This window comes from Microcebus murinus, chromosome 18 (assembly GCF_040939455.1).
Source record: "Microcebus murinus isolate Inina chromosome 18, M.murinus_Inina_mat1.0, whole genome shotgun sequence".
Lineage (NCBI taxonomy): Eukaryota > Metazoa > Chordata > Mammalia > Primates > Cheirogaleidae > Microcebus > Microcebus murinus.
The window spans coordinates 27,199,945-27,217,109 of NC_134121.1; the positions used below are offsets into that span (position 1 = coordinate 27,199,945).

Below are 17,165 nucleotides of genomic sequence, written 5' to 3' on the forward strand. Positions count from 1 at the left end.
CTGGCATTCCCTCCTAAGTGCCGTGTATTTTATCCTCTCTAAAAGAATCAATCTTTAGTTTTATATGGGGCTGGGGGGCCAAGAGCTATCTAGCAGTATGGAATTGGGTAGGCATCTAGGATTCTTAATGATATCTTAATCCTCTTTCTCTTAATACCCTCCTTCCCTTCTCTCCCTCCCCTCCATACAATTCTAGAGGTATAGTCCTAAACCTTTGAGATTCTGTGGTGCTATTGCTAATCCATCTTTTTTCCAGCTCCCAGATTTTATTGCTGTTGTATCTTTTTCCTTCCTGTCTTTATGAATTTATAATTTTAAAATTTTTTATTTGTCTCTAATTATGGCAGAATTTCTTCCAGGAGAAAGAAAATTTAAATGTGATTTTTCAATCCACTGTCTCTGCCTGGAGGTCTGATAGCACCTTCTTAAAAATTCTTCTTTCCTTCTTTCTATACAACTTTATAATTAGGAACCTTAGAAGTGAATCTGTGGATAAAGAATTGGCCCTTTCCTATATGTGGTTTTTGTAATCCATCTCTTTATTGCTTTTATTTTATTTTTTTTTATTTTTTTTTATTTTTTATTTTTTATTTTTTGAGACAGAGTCTCGCTTTGTTGCCCAGGCTAGAGTGAGTGCCGTGGCGTCAGCCTAGCTCACAGCAACCTCAAACTCCTGGGCTCGAGTGATCCTTCTGCCTCAGCCTCCCGGGTAGCTGGGACTACAGGCATGCGCCACCATGCCTGGCTAATTTTTTATATATATATCAGTTGGCCAATTAATTTCTTTCTATTTATAGTAGAGACGGGGTCTCGCTCTTGCTCAGGCTGGTTTCGAACTCCTGACCTTGAGCAATCCGCCCGCCTCGGCCTCCCAAGAGCTAGGATTACAGGCGTGAGCCACAGCGCCCGGCCTCTTTATTGCTTTTAAATCTCACCTAAACATTATACAGGTGAGGCATGATATTAATTAGGCAAAAGAAGTAGACATATATGTCTCTTTTTTTTCTCTTTGTCTCATCTGAAACAAGGCAATATTCATTAGTTCTGTTCATTTAACCTTTGAATGATTAGGACAGAAAGTGCTGAAGACACTAGTTGCAAAGGACACACTCTTACAATCCTGTTTATTCATGTCTTTAAGATCATTGTCAGCCAAATTTTGCTATTGTATGGCCCTGAAAAAATTCTGTCCTTTGGTACTCCTACATTGCTGTCCCAGCCTATGAGACAGTCAGTTGCAGATGGTGCCTGTCCCTGATATTTCATGTCTTGCGTATGTCCGTTCACACTCAGAAAACCCACAGCTGTAGCTATTGTACCAGAAAAACTGGTAAACGCTTCCAAACGGAAGACCTTTTCAGCAGCTTCCATCAAATGAAGCAAACCAGCTTGGCATTTGCTGACTTTTCTTGACTGTTGTGTGAGCCAAACAAGTTCAGTGTTAAAGCCTTCTTTGGTCTTCTAAGATCCACAGCTGAGGCTTGTGCATTCTGATTGATTGCTTTTGTGGGGACCACAGTACTGCTGCAATAAACGTTGAACCTTGAAGTGGTAGATCTTAATACAGAGATTCCCAGGTCAGACACATAGATCCAATGCTGCAAATAACCCCTGTAAGACCTAAAAATATTCCACCTAAAATATTCCATAGCAGTATATAGGTAATGGACTCTTTTTTTTTTTTTTTTTTTTTTTTTGAGACAGAGTCTCACTTTGTTGCCCAGGCTAGAGTGAGTGCCGTGGCATCAGCCTAGCTCACAGCAACCTCAAACTCCTGGGCTCAAGCAATCCTACTGCCTCAGCCTCCCGAGTAGCTGGGACTACAGGCATGTGCCACCATGCCCGGCTAATTTTTTTTACATATATAAATCAGTTGGCCAATTAATTTCTTTCTATTTTATAGTAGAGACGGGGTCTTGCTCAGGCTGGTTTTGAACTCCTGACCTTGAGCAATCCGCCCGCCTCAGCCTCCCAGAGAGCTAGGATTACAGGCGTGAGCCACCGCGCCAGGCTGGTAATGGACTCTTAATTATGAAAGATTAAAACATTTTGCTACCAAAGAAAAGAAAATAGAAAATTATTTTCTGTGACTACTACTTCAAGTTTAATGTATTTTTCATGTCACATCAGGACTATAAACATATCCTTTAATCTCATCTGAGAAATTCAATATCTTATGTGCTAGATATTCCTTTTCTACTAGGTTGCCCCTATTGAGGACACTCCTTATCTTTTTTGTAAAATAATCAAGATTCTACTAAGAAATAGCTTTTGTCTTTTTATAACCAGCACTCAACTATTGGTTTCTGGATACTCTTTTAGGAATATGTCTATTAACAACAAGTGCCCAGCTTGAATGGCCACACAGAAGCAGTAGACAAGGATTTTGTATTCTGATGAGCAGAGGTGGTATGATGGATCAGAAATCTGCTCTCAAAGGCAAGAGATAGTTGTTCCTGAAATTCAGAATTCAATTCTCAAAACATCCATGCTTGGGTAAGATTACCCAAGTAAGTAACAGAAGCCATACTGAGATCCTAAGCAAAGAGTAATGAATTACATAAAGTAGTTCTAAAATAGTAATAAAAGTGAGTTATGGGTTTTCATTTATTTAGTAAATTCACAGCCATCTTTTTATCATGATTTTAAATTAGGAGTTGATGGAAAATGGAATAAGTTTTGTGTTTCTAGTTTGATAATTGATTGGAAATAGTTTTAACTTTGTGGCCTTTATGCATTAGTGGACTTTGAATTCTATATACAAAGTAGGCACTTCTTTCTAGTTCCCATTATGGCCAATAATCTTTACTCAAAGCCTTAAGGTATATCGTAGGTTGGAATTAATAGAACTCACTGAGTTCTATTCATTTCCTGAATAGGATTGAATTTGAGAGACATATCCTGTCCCTGTTCATATTTACTCTCTTATATTTTGCTATAGCATCATGTTTAATGAGATAGGGAAAGAATTTGCATCATTCACAATTATGTAGGAGTTATGCACAGGATTTATAGTATTAAGATCCATACATCTTGAAAGCTTCAGAAAAGCTTTGAGCCATATTAGCATGTGCACATAAAGAATGTAAAATCTAATAGTTGGAAAGGATGACCTTTAATATTGTCTGTTTCAAACACTATTTCTGATGGAATTTACCCTACATCAGCAGTGACTGCAATCTCAATGTTTACATGAATAGTACCAGTGATTTACCACCCTAAAATGGCTCATTCCATTTTCATAAAACTCTGTCAGGAAGTTATTTATTTGAAATAAAATATATCTTCCTTTAGTTTCTATTTGTAGATCCTAGTTCTACATTTTAGGATTTTATAAAACAAGTTTCTTTCTGAATCAAGGCACACAGGGCCTGAAAAATCAAACAGGTGGGCCTATAATAAGAACATGCTCAATCTGAATTCATTTTCCCTTTTATTTCACTTCAGAAAAGCCTAAGTTTATGGAAAGACATTTATATAGATGTCAGTTTTGTTGTTCTAGTTTTAGAAGAAACAGCAGTTTGAAATAGGGATGCTGGTAAATGTAGTTAGAATCAGTTATAGTTTAGAGACTAAAGGAAAATATTATCATTTTTGAAAAGTGTGTGAATAAATGATGGTCGTTGGTTTGGTAACAGCCTTCCTTTCCAAGAACCATTGAAAGAATTTAGAGGGCAAATACTGAGAATATGAAAGCATAAAACTTCTCAGTTCCATAGTTCACACTTGCTCCTGACAAATGTTTTTGTCCTTTCCATTAATATGTATGACCTGCTTCCCCAGTGGAACTACCCAGAGACAGCATCAATGCTCAGTGGCCTGCCCATCTGTCCAGCCATCTTGACACACACATGTCCTCCTTTTGTCTACGTACGGTTGGATAGTACACTGGGCAGTACATAGGCATAACTGTGAACTCATTTGATTTCTAAGTTGCATCTAACTAATCTGAGACGATATGCTTAATATCCAGAACCTAGATTTGATTCTACGTCAGTGTTACCCAGGAATTTAAAAACCAGTAATGTTGCTTCACTGCTGTCATTCCCAGTTACTGAGGTCTGTTCTATTGAGTTTCTGCTAGGTCTTCTGTGACATGCTAGACTGGAGTGTCGAATATCTAATCAGTTTAACTGATAGTTTACTAGTCTTGCCTTCACCATTTTGTGATTCAGTACAGTATGTATTAAATGTATTTTTAAAGTTTAACAATAAGCCCTACACAACAAACAATAGCTTGTGAGTCATCTGTCACCTCCACTCCTCCCGCCCCACTTCCAGACAATTAACATAAATAGTAGTAGTCTAAGATGTGACAGGTGCAACCAACAGCACATCAGGCAGTACATATAGCTGCCATTAAAGGAAAAAAGAGAGAAACCGGTGCCTTTAGATGAATTTTTAGGATTTGTTTTGGAGTTTTTTTTCCTGCTTATATAGGTCTCAGAACCCGTTCAAGGTAAGATTTTAGGGTTTGGGGAGCTTATTATCTGTGAGGCAGGCTGAGAGACTTATGAAATTTCTGGCTATTTTTGGCAACTGAAACTGTAGCTGTAGGCTGCTAGAAGGGATAATTAGGGACTTGTAATAAAGGTTTCTGAAGAGTAAAGGATCAGTATAGTATCACAAGTGGGTTATATATTGGCAGAAAGTGGTCACATACACTTTTGATGTAAGTTCCTGATTTGTCTAACGTATATAGCTTTTTTAGAACGAGGAAGCTACCCTGGAGCAGGAACAAATGAAATGTATCTTAACATTATTTCCCTTAACTTTGGGTTGGTTGTTAGGCCGTTGACATAGGTATGGTCCTATCAGACTCATGAAAGTTCTTTTTTTTTTTACCTCCATTTTACAGATGGAGAAAGTTCTTAATTCTTGCTATACCACTATACTCAGGCTTGCATTACCAATCTGGAAGAACTTGCGTTAATAGTTTTCTAAGCAGAAAAGCCAAAATCCTAACAATGGTATACAAGACCTAATGTGATCTAACTGTGCCCTGTCCCTCTCTCCTTACTTCATCTGCTACTCCTTCCCTTCCCTGTAGCCATGCTGGCCTGCTCACTGATCCTGGAGTAGGTATGCTGCCACCTCAGGGTCTTTGAATTAACTGTTTTCCTTGTTTGGAATGTGCCTTCCTACAGACTCCATAGCAGCATGGCTTCCTTCCTTCCTTCCTTCCTTTGTGTCTTGCTAAAATTATACCTTATACCTTTTTTTTTTTTTCTAGTTCTGATGTAAATCAATTTTTTTTTCTTTTTTCTTTTTTTTATTTCGGCATATTATGGGGGTACAGATTTTAAGGTTTCAATAAATGCCCTTCCCCCCCTCCCCCCATAAGTCTAAGTTTCCAGCATGACCATCCCTCAGATGGTGCGCATATCACTCGTTAAGTATGTATATACCCGCCCCCCTCCCCCCCTCCCCAATACCCTATTACTGTAGTACCTATGTGTCCACTTAGGTGCTACTCAGTTAATACCAGTTTGCTGGAGAATATATCTGGTGCTTGTTTTTCCATTCTTGGGATACTTCACTTAGTAATATGGGTTCCAGCTCTAACCAGGAAAATATAAGATGTGCTATGTCACCATTGTTTCTTAGAGCTGAATAGTACTCCATGGTATACATATACCACATTTTATTAATCCATTCTTGGATTGATGGGCACTTGGGCTGTTTCCACAGCCTTGCGATTATGAATTGTGCTGCTATAAACATTCGAGTGCAGGTGTCTTTTTTGTAGAGTGTCATTGGATCATTTGGGTAGATGCCCAGCAATGGGATTGCTGGATCAAATGGTAGATTCACTTGTATCGCTTTGAGGTATCTCCATATTGCTTTCCACAGAGGTTGAACTAGTTTGTAGTCCCACCAGCAGTGTAGGAGTGTTCCTCTCTCTCCACATCCACGCCAGCATTTGTTATTTAGAGACTTTTTGATAAAGGCCATTCTCACTGGAGTTAAGTGATATCTCATTGTAGTTTTGATTTGCATTTCCCTGATGATTAGAGATGATGAGCATTTTTTCATATGTTTGTTGGCCATTCTTCTGTCTTCTTTAGAAAAGTTTCTGTTCAAGTCATTTGCCCACTTTTTAATAGGGTTATTTGATTTTTTTCTTGCTGATTTTCGTGAGTTCTAAGTATATTCTAGTTATCAGCCCTTTATCGGATAAGTAGGATGCAAAAATTTTCTCCCATTCTGTAGGTTGTCTGTTTACTTTCATGACTGTTTCTTTGGCTGTGCAGAAGCTTTGTAGTTTCATCATGTCCCATTTATTTATTTTTGTTGCTGCTTTGATTGCCTTTGGGGATTTCTTCATAAACTCTTTGCCTAGGCCGATGTCTAGGAGAGTGTTTCCAACATTTTCCTCTAGAATTCTAATGGTTTCATACCTGAGATTTAAGTCTGTTATCCAACGTGAGTTGATTTTTGTGAGAGGTGAAAGGTGTGGGTCCTGTTTTACCTTCTACAAGTGGCTATCCAGTTTTCCCAGCACCATTTATTGAAAAGGGATTCTTTCCCCCAGCGTATGTTTTTGTTTGCTTTGTCAAAGATTAGATGGCTATATGAGGATGGTTTTATATCAGGATTGAGGCTGAGAAGGATGTGTGTGTTTGGGGTAGGGGATGCTATTATCACTTCCCTGCTCCTCTCCCACTAGAACACAAACTCCAAAAAGGCAGCAGGTTTTGTCTTAGTTTTTTCCCTCCACACTGATATACATCCCATTGCCTGGAACAGTGCCTGGCACACAATTCTTTTTATTGTTGAGTGAGTCTTTTTGCTTTCATTTAAGGAAGTGTTAACCAACATCAGATTCATCTAATTCTTGAACCAAACTCAGCAAGGCCATCTCCTCATCTTAGCAAACTAAACACACACAAAAAAACCCCTGCTGCCTGTTTCTCAGTGACCCTGCAGCGTAATCTCTGACTCAGATTAATACCCTTTAACTGGATGGGTCTGGTCCCAGTTCCAAGTTTAATCTGAGAACTGTCACAAATTTACTTTCTTTCATGTAGGCAAAACAAACATTAGAAGCTGTTGCTTCCTGTACTCTGTTCATCTGTATTAGAAAAAGCAAGATCACAGGACATTAATGGACCCTATTTCCAAGATTGGAGATGACTAGGATAATAGAACATGTTACTGTGCTAACATTTTTTTCTATTGCTAATGCAGGTCTATATGGTTTTTCAAAACAAATTGCCATCATGAAACTATTAAATTATTATCCTAAGAGCCTAAGACTATTTTGGTTAATACTCCTAGAGTAAATGTGGAAGCTCAAGGTCAGAGTAAATGAGGAAGTTCAAGGATGCTCTATAAGTATCTTGGAGCCTCAGGGAAAATCAGAATAATTCGGATGCCTGACAGGAAATGGAGCTGAGCAAGCCCCTCGAATGAAGCCTGTCTTTCATGATCTTGATAGATACAAAGCAGCAAGGAGGCAAACTTGAAAAGGAAGGGCAAAAAAATGTTGTCTTTTGCCAATGGATATTCATTATGTCTCATTGCTTAATTCTTCACTTTAAGAAAGTAATTTTTTCAAACACTCAAAGCAATCTAACTTTTGCTTTTAAAAGGAAAAAAAGTTCAAAAAAATATATAATGGTCTAGCACCTCCCAATTCCAGGTTTTTAAAGTTTATTTTGGTAGGAATGGTTGCGATTGTTTATAAATTAAGAGAAAAGGAGTACAAAGGTTGAGATCCCTAAGCTGATATTCACTTTGGGAATGAGCTGACACCCAGCTGCACTGGAAGATTGTGTTGGCACTTTGAGGGTGTGAATTTAGCCTGACCCTCTGCAGTTAGGTGGCTTCCGTGATGGCTACCCATGGGCTGCTTTTTCTGCCCTCCACAAAGGTAGTCTTTCATGAGGATTGTGACCTAGCCACCCTTTTTCCAAGTGGCTTTGAAGGAAGGGGGAATTCTCTTTTAAAGCAGTAATTGAGATTATAGTGTAAGTTGCAAAAGAGTTACAGAATTTTATTCCAGTAGTTCTAACCCAGCTGTGCTTTGGACTTCTCCCAATGGACCACCCTGAAGTACACCTGCACAAATCAGGATTTTGACAGTTTAACCCCAAAGTCTTTTAAAACAATGTCTATCCATACCACTTTACAATCTTAATATTCTGTTTAGAGATTAAATTGCCTACGTTCTAATTCATGGTCTAAATTATTTGAGAGTTTTTGGAGATTAAGTAGATCTCATAGTGGCAGAATGGGGACTACAAGAGGAGTCATAGTATTTCAGTTTCAATATCTTAGTTTCTGTTCACCTCCTTTCAAACCAAAACTTACTAGGAGAGATTGGCTGTTAGGATTGCATTGCCTTTTTAAAGCCCTATAATTATATGTGCTACTAGAGGATTTATAATTTTAGAAATCATCTGGGGGCTCTGTTCAAAGCTTTCCTTTCTGGTTCTGAGAGCCATTTAAATATGGAAACTTTAAATGCTGAAGTACATGTTGTTGCCCTTGGGGACATGGAACCACTGCTTTTATCAGAAGGATAAAATTTTCTCTATAAAGGGTTCCACTATCTACAAACTCTTAACAGTGAACAATGTCCTAACATCTGAGAGTAAACAAGTGTGGTTTTTACCTCAGATGAACAACAGGTTGGTACTTTTTGAGGGATGGTCAGCTATCATGTAATTCATCTGATCTATTGGGTAGACTAAGAAAGACTATAGGAAAAGGGTTCTTGTTTGTATCTTAGCCTTGGAAGTGAACTAAAGATGCTATTCAGGTTAAAATTTAATTAGCACTGGAAGAAAAGTAAATTGACATTTTCTGTGGTGGGTTTCATGACCATTTCTGCTATATTTTTATTGTACTCAGATATTGTCCAATATTGTAGGTAGACCTTTCTGTTTTGTCAGAGTATCTCCGAGAATTCCTTGATAAGTTATTGGTCAATAGGGTTTGAAATTAGATTTAAAGTTAAGATGGTAGATGTTTTTTGGCATTGACTAGGATGCAGAACTACAGGTTGGTTTAACTCTAGCAGCTAGCAGAAAGGGCCACTTCTGCTCGAGTCTCAAATGACACATATCAGACAGTTGGAGTTGTGTCATTAAAAACCTGTCATTTGGAGTCATTCTGCTAGAATCTGTCAAGTAGGTTGTGTGGTGCTTAAAACACATTTGAGTCATCATTCCTCAGAGAACTGGAGATGATTGACGTCACTGCCTGGTCCTAGCTTGGACCAGCCTGTAAATAATCTTTACAAAAGCTAAATGGAGAGGAGGAATAAAAGAAAAAAATATTCTTCAGAGACTTGGAAAGGTCACAAGTGACGTCATGGAAGAGTAGATGATATAATCTCGAGCTCTGTACTGCTTGACTTGGTTTTTCTTATGGCAGTGCCTCCTGTGGTCACCTGTGATGAGAAGCGTGGTAAGAGGCCTCATTTGCCAGAGTTCAGACTGAGTTTATCTTGTACCTTTTTATAGTACTTTTGAGTATACTGGAACAAGGTTAGAATATTAATTTAGCCTGTTCGTCTCCAGCTGTGCCACCATAAAGAGGTTGCCGCTCCTGTAGCAGGCTTCCTACACTCTGGCAAGGAACTAATTGCTGGTTACAGGCTAAAGCTGACAGGCTGCTCTTTACCCAGCAGCCACTGAAAGTAACTTTTAAAAATCATTATTATTATTAAGCCTTCGTAGCCTGCTTCTGTGTTTTCAAAGTGCCTTAAAATCATTTCTATTTGCTCTTTCTATTGATGTCCCTGAGGCGCAAGTTAATATTGTTATGGCCACATGTTGCACGTGACACATCAGAGGAACAGAGGATTAGGTAATATGCTTCTTGTTACCATCTGTGATCTCTAGGCATCCTCAAAGCAGAAGCTGAGGTGTGCGTTCTGTTCCTTCACTTGTTGAACCATTTCCTCACTGCTTGCTTTTAGTCTGGTGTGTGAGTATTGTGGCTTTAATACTTTTTTTGACTGCCACTTACAGTGAGATGTATTTTATAAAGTGTGTGCACATACACACTACATACATAAAACTGAACAGTTGCAAGAAACATTAATTACTCTTCATGAGATGCACTGTGATACTTTCTATTCTATTTTTTTATGCCAATTTCAACCCACTCAATTTTAAGAACCACAAGTTGGTTATGACCCATCATGCGAGGGGTACTTGAAGGTAAGGAATATACAATGCACATTTTCCTGTAGCATCAGTTTTACTCAAAGATAAAGGGAGAAGCACATTTTCATGTTACAACACATGTGGCTGCATGATGGAATTTATCATGGAACTTCAAAGAGATCTTGTTCTTATGGTGGGCTACCTTGTATTGTACCCTATCCCAACTGTCCCCCACCTCCTCTCCAGTGTGTGTCCATACTTTATTCTTCTGCCAAGGGAAGTACACTGGAAAAACTTAAGAAGTACTATCATTTTGGAATCTGTTAGTTCATATCTTGTCTAAACCCAAATGGGATCAGAAACTTTAAGTAATATATTTTACAATCGTTATTCTTATTCAGCACCTACTCTGTGCAACCACTATTCTAGAAACCGAGAATGCTGTGGCAAACAGAAGACAAAAATCCCTTCCCTCATGGAATTTGTGCTGTGTCAGAGTTGGGGTATGTGGCAAGGGGACAGGCAATAAACCAACAAATAAGTAAATAAATAGTATGTCAGATAGTAGGGAGGGTGATGGAAAAAAATAAAACAAGGATTGGGATATGGAGTCCCTGGGGTTGGAGGTTAGGTGGTGTGATTTTATTAATGCATTAGTCATGGAAGACCTAACTGAGAAGATAGTGTTTGATTAAAGCAAAGACTTAAAGGAGACAGGGAATGGATCACATGGATTTGTGGAGGAAGAGCATTTGAGATAGGAGAGACAGCAAATGCGGAAGGCCTTTGAAGTAGGAGTGTACCTGGCATATACAAGGAACAAGAGCAAGCTCCTATGGCTGGAGTAGAGCTAGCAAAGGAGGGAGTATTAGCCCATGACATCAGAGAGATAATAGGATCAGATTATAGGCAATTGTCACTTTGGTATTTATTCTGAGTGTTATGGGAAGTCATTGGAGGTTTGAACAGAGAAATATTTATGAGGTGACCTACATTTTAAGATCCCTGTGGCTGCTCTGTTGAGAATAGACTAGGGAAGCTAGGTGTTGTAAAGGGGGGGCAATGGGGGGAGACACGTGCAGGAGCAGGGAGACTGTTAAAAGGCTTTGTAGAATTCCATTTACTGAGTTTGAAAAGATAGCAAAAGGTTCTATTTGGGGGTGGGAAGGAAAGATCAAGAGTTTAGCTTTGGACATGTCCCTTTTCAGATATCTATTATCTAAATGAAGGTATTAAGTAGGCAGTTAGATATATGTATGTATCATAGATTTCCCATAGGCAACCTAGGTGTGAGGTTAAAAGCTCACACCTAGGTTGTGCTCTTGAAAAATAGTTCTCCATCTTGCCTGGATTACATCTTCCTATTCTGTACCTGTTGGGATAGTGAATTTTAAAACAAAAAAACAAGAAACTTACCTCTCTCTCTTCCTCTCTCCAATAGCAATCAATATCATACTTTTTAAGACTGATTCAGTTCCATTTAATAAGAGTAGTCAACATCATATTGGAATTGAACTGGCTTCATACTGTCTTTTTCCCTTGGTTCTCTTTTAACACCCAAAGAATGATTGGCATATCATTCTTTGGAAATCCTTGAATAATCTAGCATTCTTAGAGTTGTGATCCACTGTCTATATTATTCTTCCTTAATATGTAGATATTACATGATTTGAAACCAAAAGAACCCACATATAATCCCATCCCTTCATCCCTGCCTCGTTGAGAATCAGTGCGCCTAATGAGAGAGCGCCTACTGATGGGATTGTGTTATGCATGTGAATGATATAGAGGTAGAAAAAAAAGGTTGAGAAACCAGTGTTTCATTTTATTTGCTCAACATCTTTCCCTTAATTGCATGCAATAAATATTTATTGAGTTGTGCAGTATGCTAGTAAAGATGAGAGATAGCTCCTGCACTCAAGGAGCTCATTGTAGTGCCAGGTGAGCCAGATGTAAACAGTTATTTTATGCTGTGATAGAAGTGTATGCATTGGGCGCTGTGGGGAAGGGTTAGAGCTTTCCGAGAAATTGCAAGCTTGAACCGAACCTTAAGGTTAAATATAAGTATTTTCCAGACAGTCAAAGCTTAAAGAGAAGAATATATTAAGCAGAAAGAACAACATGTAAAAAAGGAACAGAGCTGTGAGTTTCATTGTTTTGGGAACAAGAAGTAATAATTCTGATGTGGTTGAAGTTAAGGAAATAGGCTAGAGAGGTAGGCAGGAGGCAGATCCAAGAGAGCCATATATTCTTGAATGCAGTTCTAGCCATGAGTAAAAATTTGAGAGCTGCAAAATACAGAATTTGAAAAGCTAATGAAAAAGAGATGAAATGCTTCCTCCACTGGGTGCCCTGTGCAGGTGATAATTTACCAAGCACAGTAGCAAAAAGAACTGTTAAGCTAACAATTTGCCAATAAGTCTTTTAAAAAATCTCTTCTGATCTCTTTTTAGCATAACAGTGTTACTGCATTTGAGCATGTGTAAAATTTCAGATAAGTCTGCTGTGTTTATCCTTAATTATGAAAAATTCTTAGTTAAAAGGTAAAACAAGAGATGGTGAAAACGGAGGGAATTTTTGTCTCTTGAACAAACTCTTATTATAGTACTTATTGTGAGTCAGGAACTGTTCTCTGTGCTTTGCAAATATTAGGTCATTATTCTCATAACAACCCATGAATTTAGTACTGTTGTAATCTCCATTTTACAGACAGGAAACTGTGAGAATTAGAATTTAAAACCAAGTGTTCTGGCTCCCAAGTCCATGCTGTGAACCACTCTGTGTGCTGCTTCTGGTATGGATGTCCCTGCTTCTCAGAGAATTATTCTAGAGCGGAAGTCTCAGGATAGTTCTCAGAGTGTCTCAAAACAAGTGAAATTATATCTTTAAAAACTTGCATGTATATTTTTTAACAAGAGGATTGATGGCTTTCATCTGTTTGTTAAAAAGATCTACAGGGCAGAAAAGTTTAGTACCGCTGACCTAGAGGAGTGTTGCATGTCCTTTCCATTGTTAAAGAGCTCCTGTTGGCATAATGAGTCCCCCGGAAAAAGAAGATATTTACAAGCCCTTTCAGACTTCTTAGATAACATTCTTCTAAATGAATTTCTTATCTGGCTAATCTTCCTGGGAACTTTCCCCCAGATATCTCATGCCAGGTCCCAGATTTAAAGATTATAATTATTTTATATTGGGGAGGGAGAGGAGGACTAGAGTCTATTTTAAAGTCCTGGGCTCAAAGAATCCTCCTGCCTCAGCCTCCTAAACAGTTGGGATACATGTGCATGCCACCAAACCTGGCTAATTTTTTTTTAGTTTTTGTAGAGATGAGGTCTTACTATTGCCCAGGCCATTCTTGAACTCTACTGGCTTCAAGTGGTCCTCCTGCCTCAGCCTCCCAAAGTGCTGAGATTACAGATGTGAGCCACCACACCCAGCCCTGATAGAAATCTTTGGATAAGACCTACTACTATTATCCTCTGTAGGACAAGGATTCTATTTTCTGTACCTTTCCTTATATCTCAAATGCTTGAGATATAATAAGCATTAATATTTGAATGAGTGGCACATTGTGGGATATAACTGCTTTATATTCAAAGATGAGGGTGGGCACGGCGGCTCATGCCTGGAATTCTAGCAGTTTGGGAGACCAAGACAGGTGGATCAGTTGACGCCAGGAATTCAAGACCAGCCTGGGCAATATAGTGAGACCCCCGTCCGTACAAAAGACTTTTTAAAAAAATTAGCCAGGCTTGGTGGTACATACCTGTAGTCCCAGCTACTCAGAGGCTGAGGCAGGAGGATCACTCGAACCCAGGAATTCAAGGCTACACTGAACTGTGCTTGCACTATTGCCCTCCAGCACTCCAGCCTGGGTGACAGAGTGGGACCCTGTCTCTTAACATACACACATACAAAGATGATATTAATAGTGTTAATCACTCACATTTCACATTGAGACCTTTATGTTGACCTACTGCTAGCTTATCCTTATCACCCCAGTTTTCACTTCTAAATGTCCTTACAGAGCCTGGCACTGTCTCAAGATCTTCTTGGTGCCCTTTTTTGAAGTAACAGTTCTCCTTCTCTCTAATTCATCTGCAGATGAATTAGAAAATACCTCTTTCCCAGAAGCGCATAACTGGCATAAATCTTTGAAAGTAGTGCTCTAGTGCATCTTAATATCTTAAGTCCTTTTTCCTGGCATTAGTTACTCTGCTTAAATCCACCAGACTCAAGCTTTTTGAGAATCCTCCTATGTCAGCATTTTGGGCATCAGGCTATGTGATATAGGTCAGAAACTCCTAGGCTTCATATTTGATAAGTTAAAAGCAAGGAAAATTATTGGATGAAATCTCTTGGGAGAGAGAACAGAACTCTGTGCCAGGTAGACATAACCAAACAATTATGGAGGAGAAACTAAATGAAGTTTAGGAAGATAAGTTGATAATAAATGTAAAAAGACTAGAAGTACTTCAGAAAGAGAATATTTGGATCTCATAACCAAAGTTTTGATGAAGGGATAAGTAGGCTATCGAAGTGTAGACATTTGCCATAAAAGTCAGGGAGGGAGAATAGTGGTTCTAGACAAGCACTTTTGTTTCCTTTATCTTTTTAGAGCAGAATGAGAAAGAAATAGGTATAGTTACTGATCATAGAACTTGCCCAGAGAAATGATTTCCTGCAGTGCCAAGAGCATAGATAGGAAAGTCACTGGTGACAGAAACCAGTGGGAGGTGGTGGTTTAGAGCACATCTCTTCCACGTCTCCTCCTACTCTGTCTTCTTTCAGTATATGGGTCTTATAATCTGCTGCAGTGGAATCTGCCTATTCCTGAATGTATACGACAGTCAGGGTTGCCCTGAATGAAAGTACTTATTGTAGCTTTTTAAAAAACAGCATGCTCTGAATTAAGCAGACCATGGTACAGTCACAGTGTACAAGTTGTATTGTGAGAAGACAACTCATTTCTTTGCTTACTTAAAGGTTTTTCATTCTTACAGTCATCAGGTTTACCAGTGTTTGACCCAACAAGCTTTTTCTAACCATATGACCTAGGAAATAAGGTTTTGTAAAAAGAAACAACTTTAAAACTGATGTCTAGGCCGGGCGCAGTAGCTCATGCCTGAAATCCTAGCACTCTGGGAGGCCGAGGCGGGCGGATTGCTCAAGGTCAGGAGTTTGAAACCAGCCTGAGCAAGAGTAAGACCCTGTCTCTATTATAAATAGAAAGAAATTAATTGGCCAACTAATATATATAGAAAAAATTAGCCAGGCATGGTGGTGCATGCCTGTAGTCCCAGCTACTTGGGAGGCTGAGGCAGGAGGATAGCTTGAGCCCAGGAGTTTGAGGTTGCTGTGAGCTAAGCTGATGCCATGGCACTCTAGCCCAGGCAACAGAGTGACACTCTGTCTCAAAAAAAAAGAAAAAAAAAAAAATCTGATATCTAAAAAGAAAGTAAGAGACAGTCTGTCAGTAGTTATTGTGGGGGAAAATAAAAATTAAGGTCTAGAGTCAGACAAGTTTGAGTTTGGATCCTAATTCTTCTGTGTACTAGCTATGTGACCCTGGATATTAATACTTATTCTTTCTCAACCTCAGTTACCTTATCTGTAAAAAGAGAGAGAGAGGAATGATAACTACTTTGTTTGGGATAGTTATAATGAGAATTAGAAATAATTTCATTAGTGGGTACTTAGTAAGTGGTAGCAGCTACTGTTAATCATAAAAACAAACCAACAAAAAAAACTCATTAGATTACCCTAGGGATAAAAGTTGTGCCTTGAAGACCCTCTGGAGAGAGATAGAATTGCAGGTTGTTTCATTTGTATGACAATGGAGTAAGGAAGAATGTGCTTTGCAGTGTATGGGTTGGTGTGTCTTGATTTGGGGAGGCCTGCATTGACTGGAAGAGGAAGGAAATAAGGAGGTATATTTCTAGGCACATAACTGTTCTAACTCTCCTTCCTGGCTTCCCATGATGTCTTCATTTTCCCTTGTTGCTTTCCTGGCAGGTGGCTGTGAAAAACAATATTGATGTCTTCTACTTCAGCTGCCTCATCCCACTCAATGTACTTTTTGTAGAAGATGGCAAAATGGGTAAGTACATCCCCTCCTGTCCTTCTGCCCAATATACCTTTGCCCTTCCCCTGAATGTCAGGCAGAGCATACCCCCAAAAGTACAGGTTATTTTGAGGTTAAAAAATGAGATAAAGCAAAGGAAAAGAAATCATTTTATCAAAAAGACACTTATTCTTTAATGTTTATCTCAGCACAGTTTACAGTTAATTGCAAAGATAGGAAATCGCCCTAAGTGCCCATCAACACATGAGTGGGTAAAGAAAATGTGGTATGTATATGTGTCATGGAGTACGACTCAGCCATAAAGGAAGGAATGAAGTCGTGTCGTTTGCAGCAACTTGGATGGAACTGGAGACCATTATCCTAAGTGAAGTGTCTCATGCATGGAAAAACAAATACCACGTGTTCTCGCTAATGAATGGGAGCTAAATGATGGGTGTACATAGGCATAAAAAGACATAAAGGACATCGGAAACTAAAGGAGCTGAGAGGGTGGAAGGAGAGGGGAGAGATTAAAACTTAACTATTGGGTGCAGTGAACTCTGTCCTGGTGGCGGGCACACTGAAAGCCCTGACTTCAGCATTATAGAGTATATCCATGTAACAAAAACTTTTTACCCCCTTAATATTTTGGAAAAAAAAAAAAAAGGCATAAGGATATTCTAAAGCTCTTCATAATTGCTCATTATTCATTCACCTGGGTCATGATTGTTCTTGCTCTGCCATTGGTCTCTAAATCATAATGTCCATAATGTGAACAATCCAGTTACTCCAGGATAACAGAGGAAGAGGTTTGGGGGCAGCTAGATGTGGATTTGAATCTAGCTGTGCCATTAATCTCTGTGTGTCTGCTGGCAGGGTGCTTTCTGAGTTTTGGTTTCCAAGTTTACAAAGTGTAAATAGTTTCCATAATGACTTAATGAGATAATACATGTAAATTAAGCCCTGTACTAAGTTCATAC

General features: G+C 38.8%; 2 protein-coding genes across 11 annotated transcripts in view; one reads left to right on the forward strand and one right to left on the reverse strand.

The window, feature by feature from the left end:
- NLE1 (notchless homolog 1) overlaps positions 1-17,165 on the reverse strand; it is a 350,374-nt gene that overhangs the window by 252,520 nt on the left and 80,689 nt on the right. The gene's annotated exons all lie outside the window — the stretch shown is intronic.
- The window catches only part of AP2B1 (adaptor related protein complex 2 subunit beta 1), a 133,556-nt gene that overhangs the window by 101,832 nt on the left and 14,559 nt on the right, over positions 1-17,165 (forward strand). For all 10 annotated transcript variants that reach the window (XM_012786598.2, XM_012786517.3, XM_012786442.3 and 7 more), the window contains one exon: positions 16,137-16,221. In XM_012786598.2, coding sequence (XP_012642052.1) covers positions 16,137-16,221 — 85 coding nt within the window. The remainder of the gene's footprint in view (positions 1-16,136; positions 16,222-17,165) is intronic.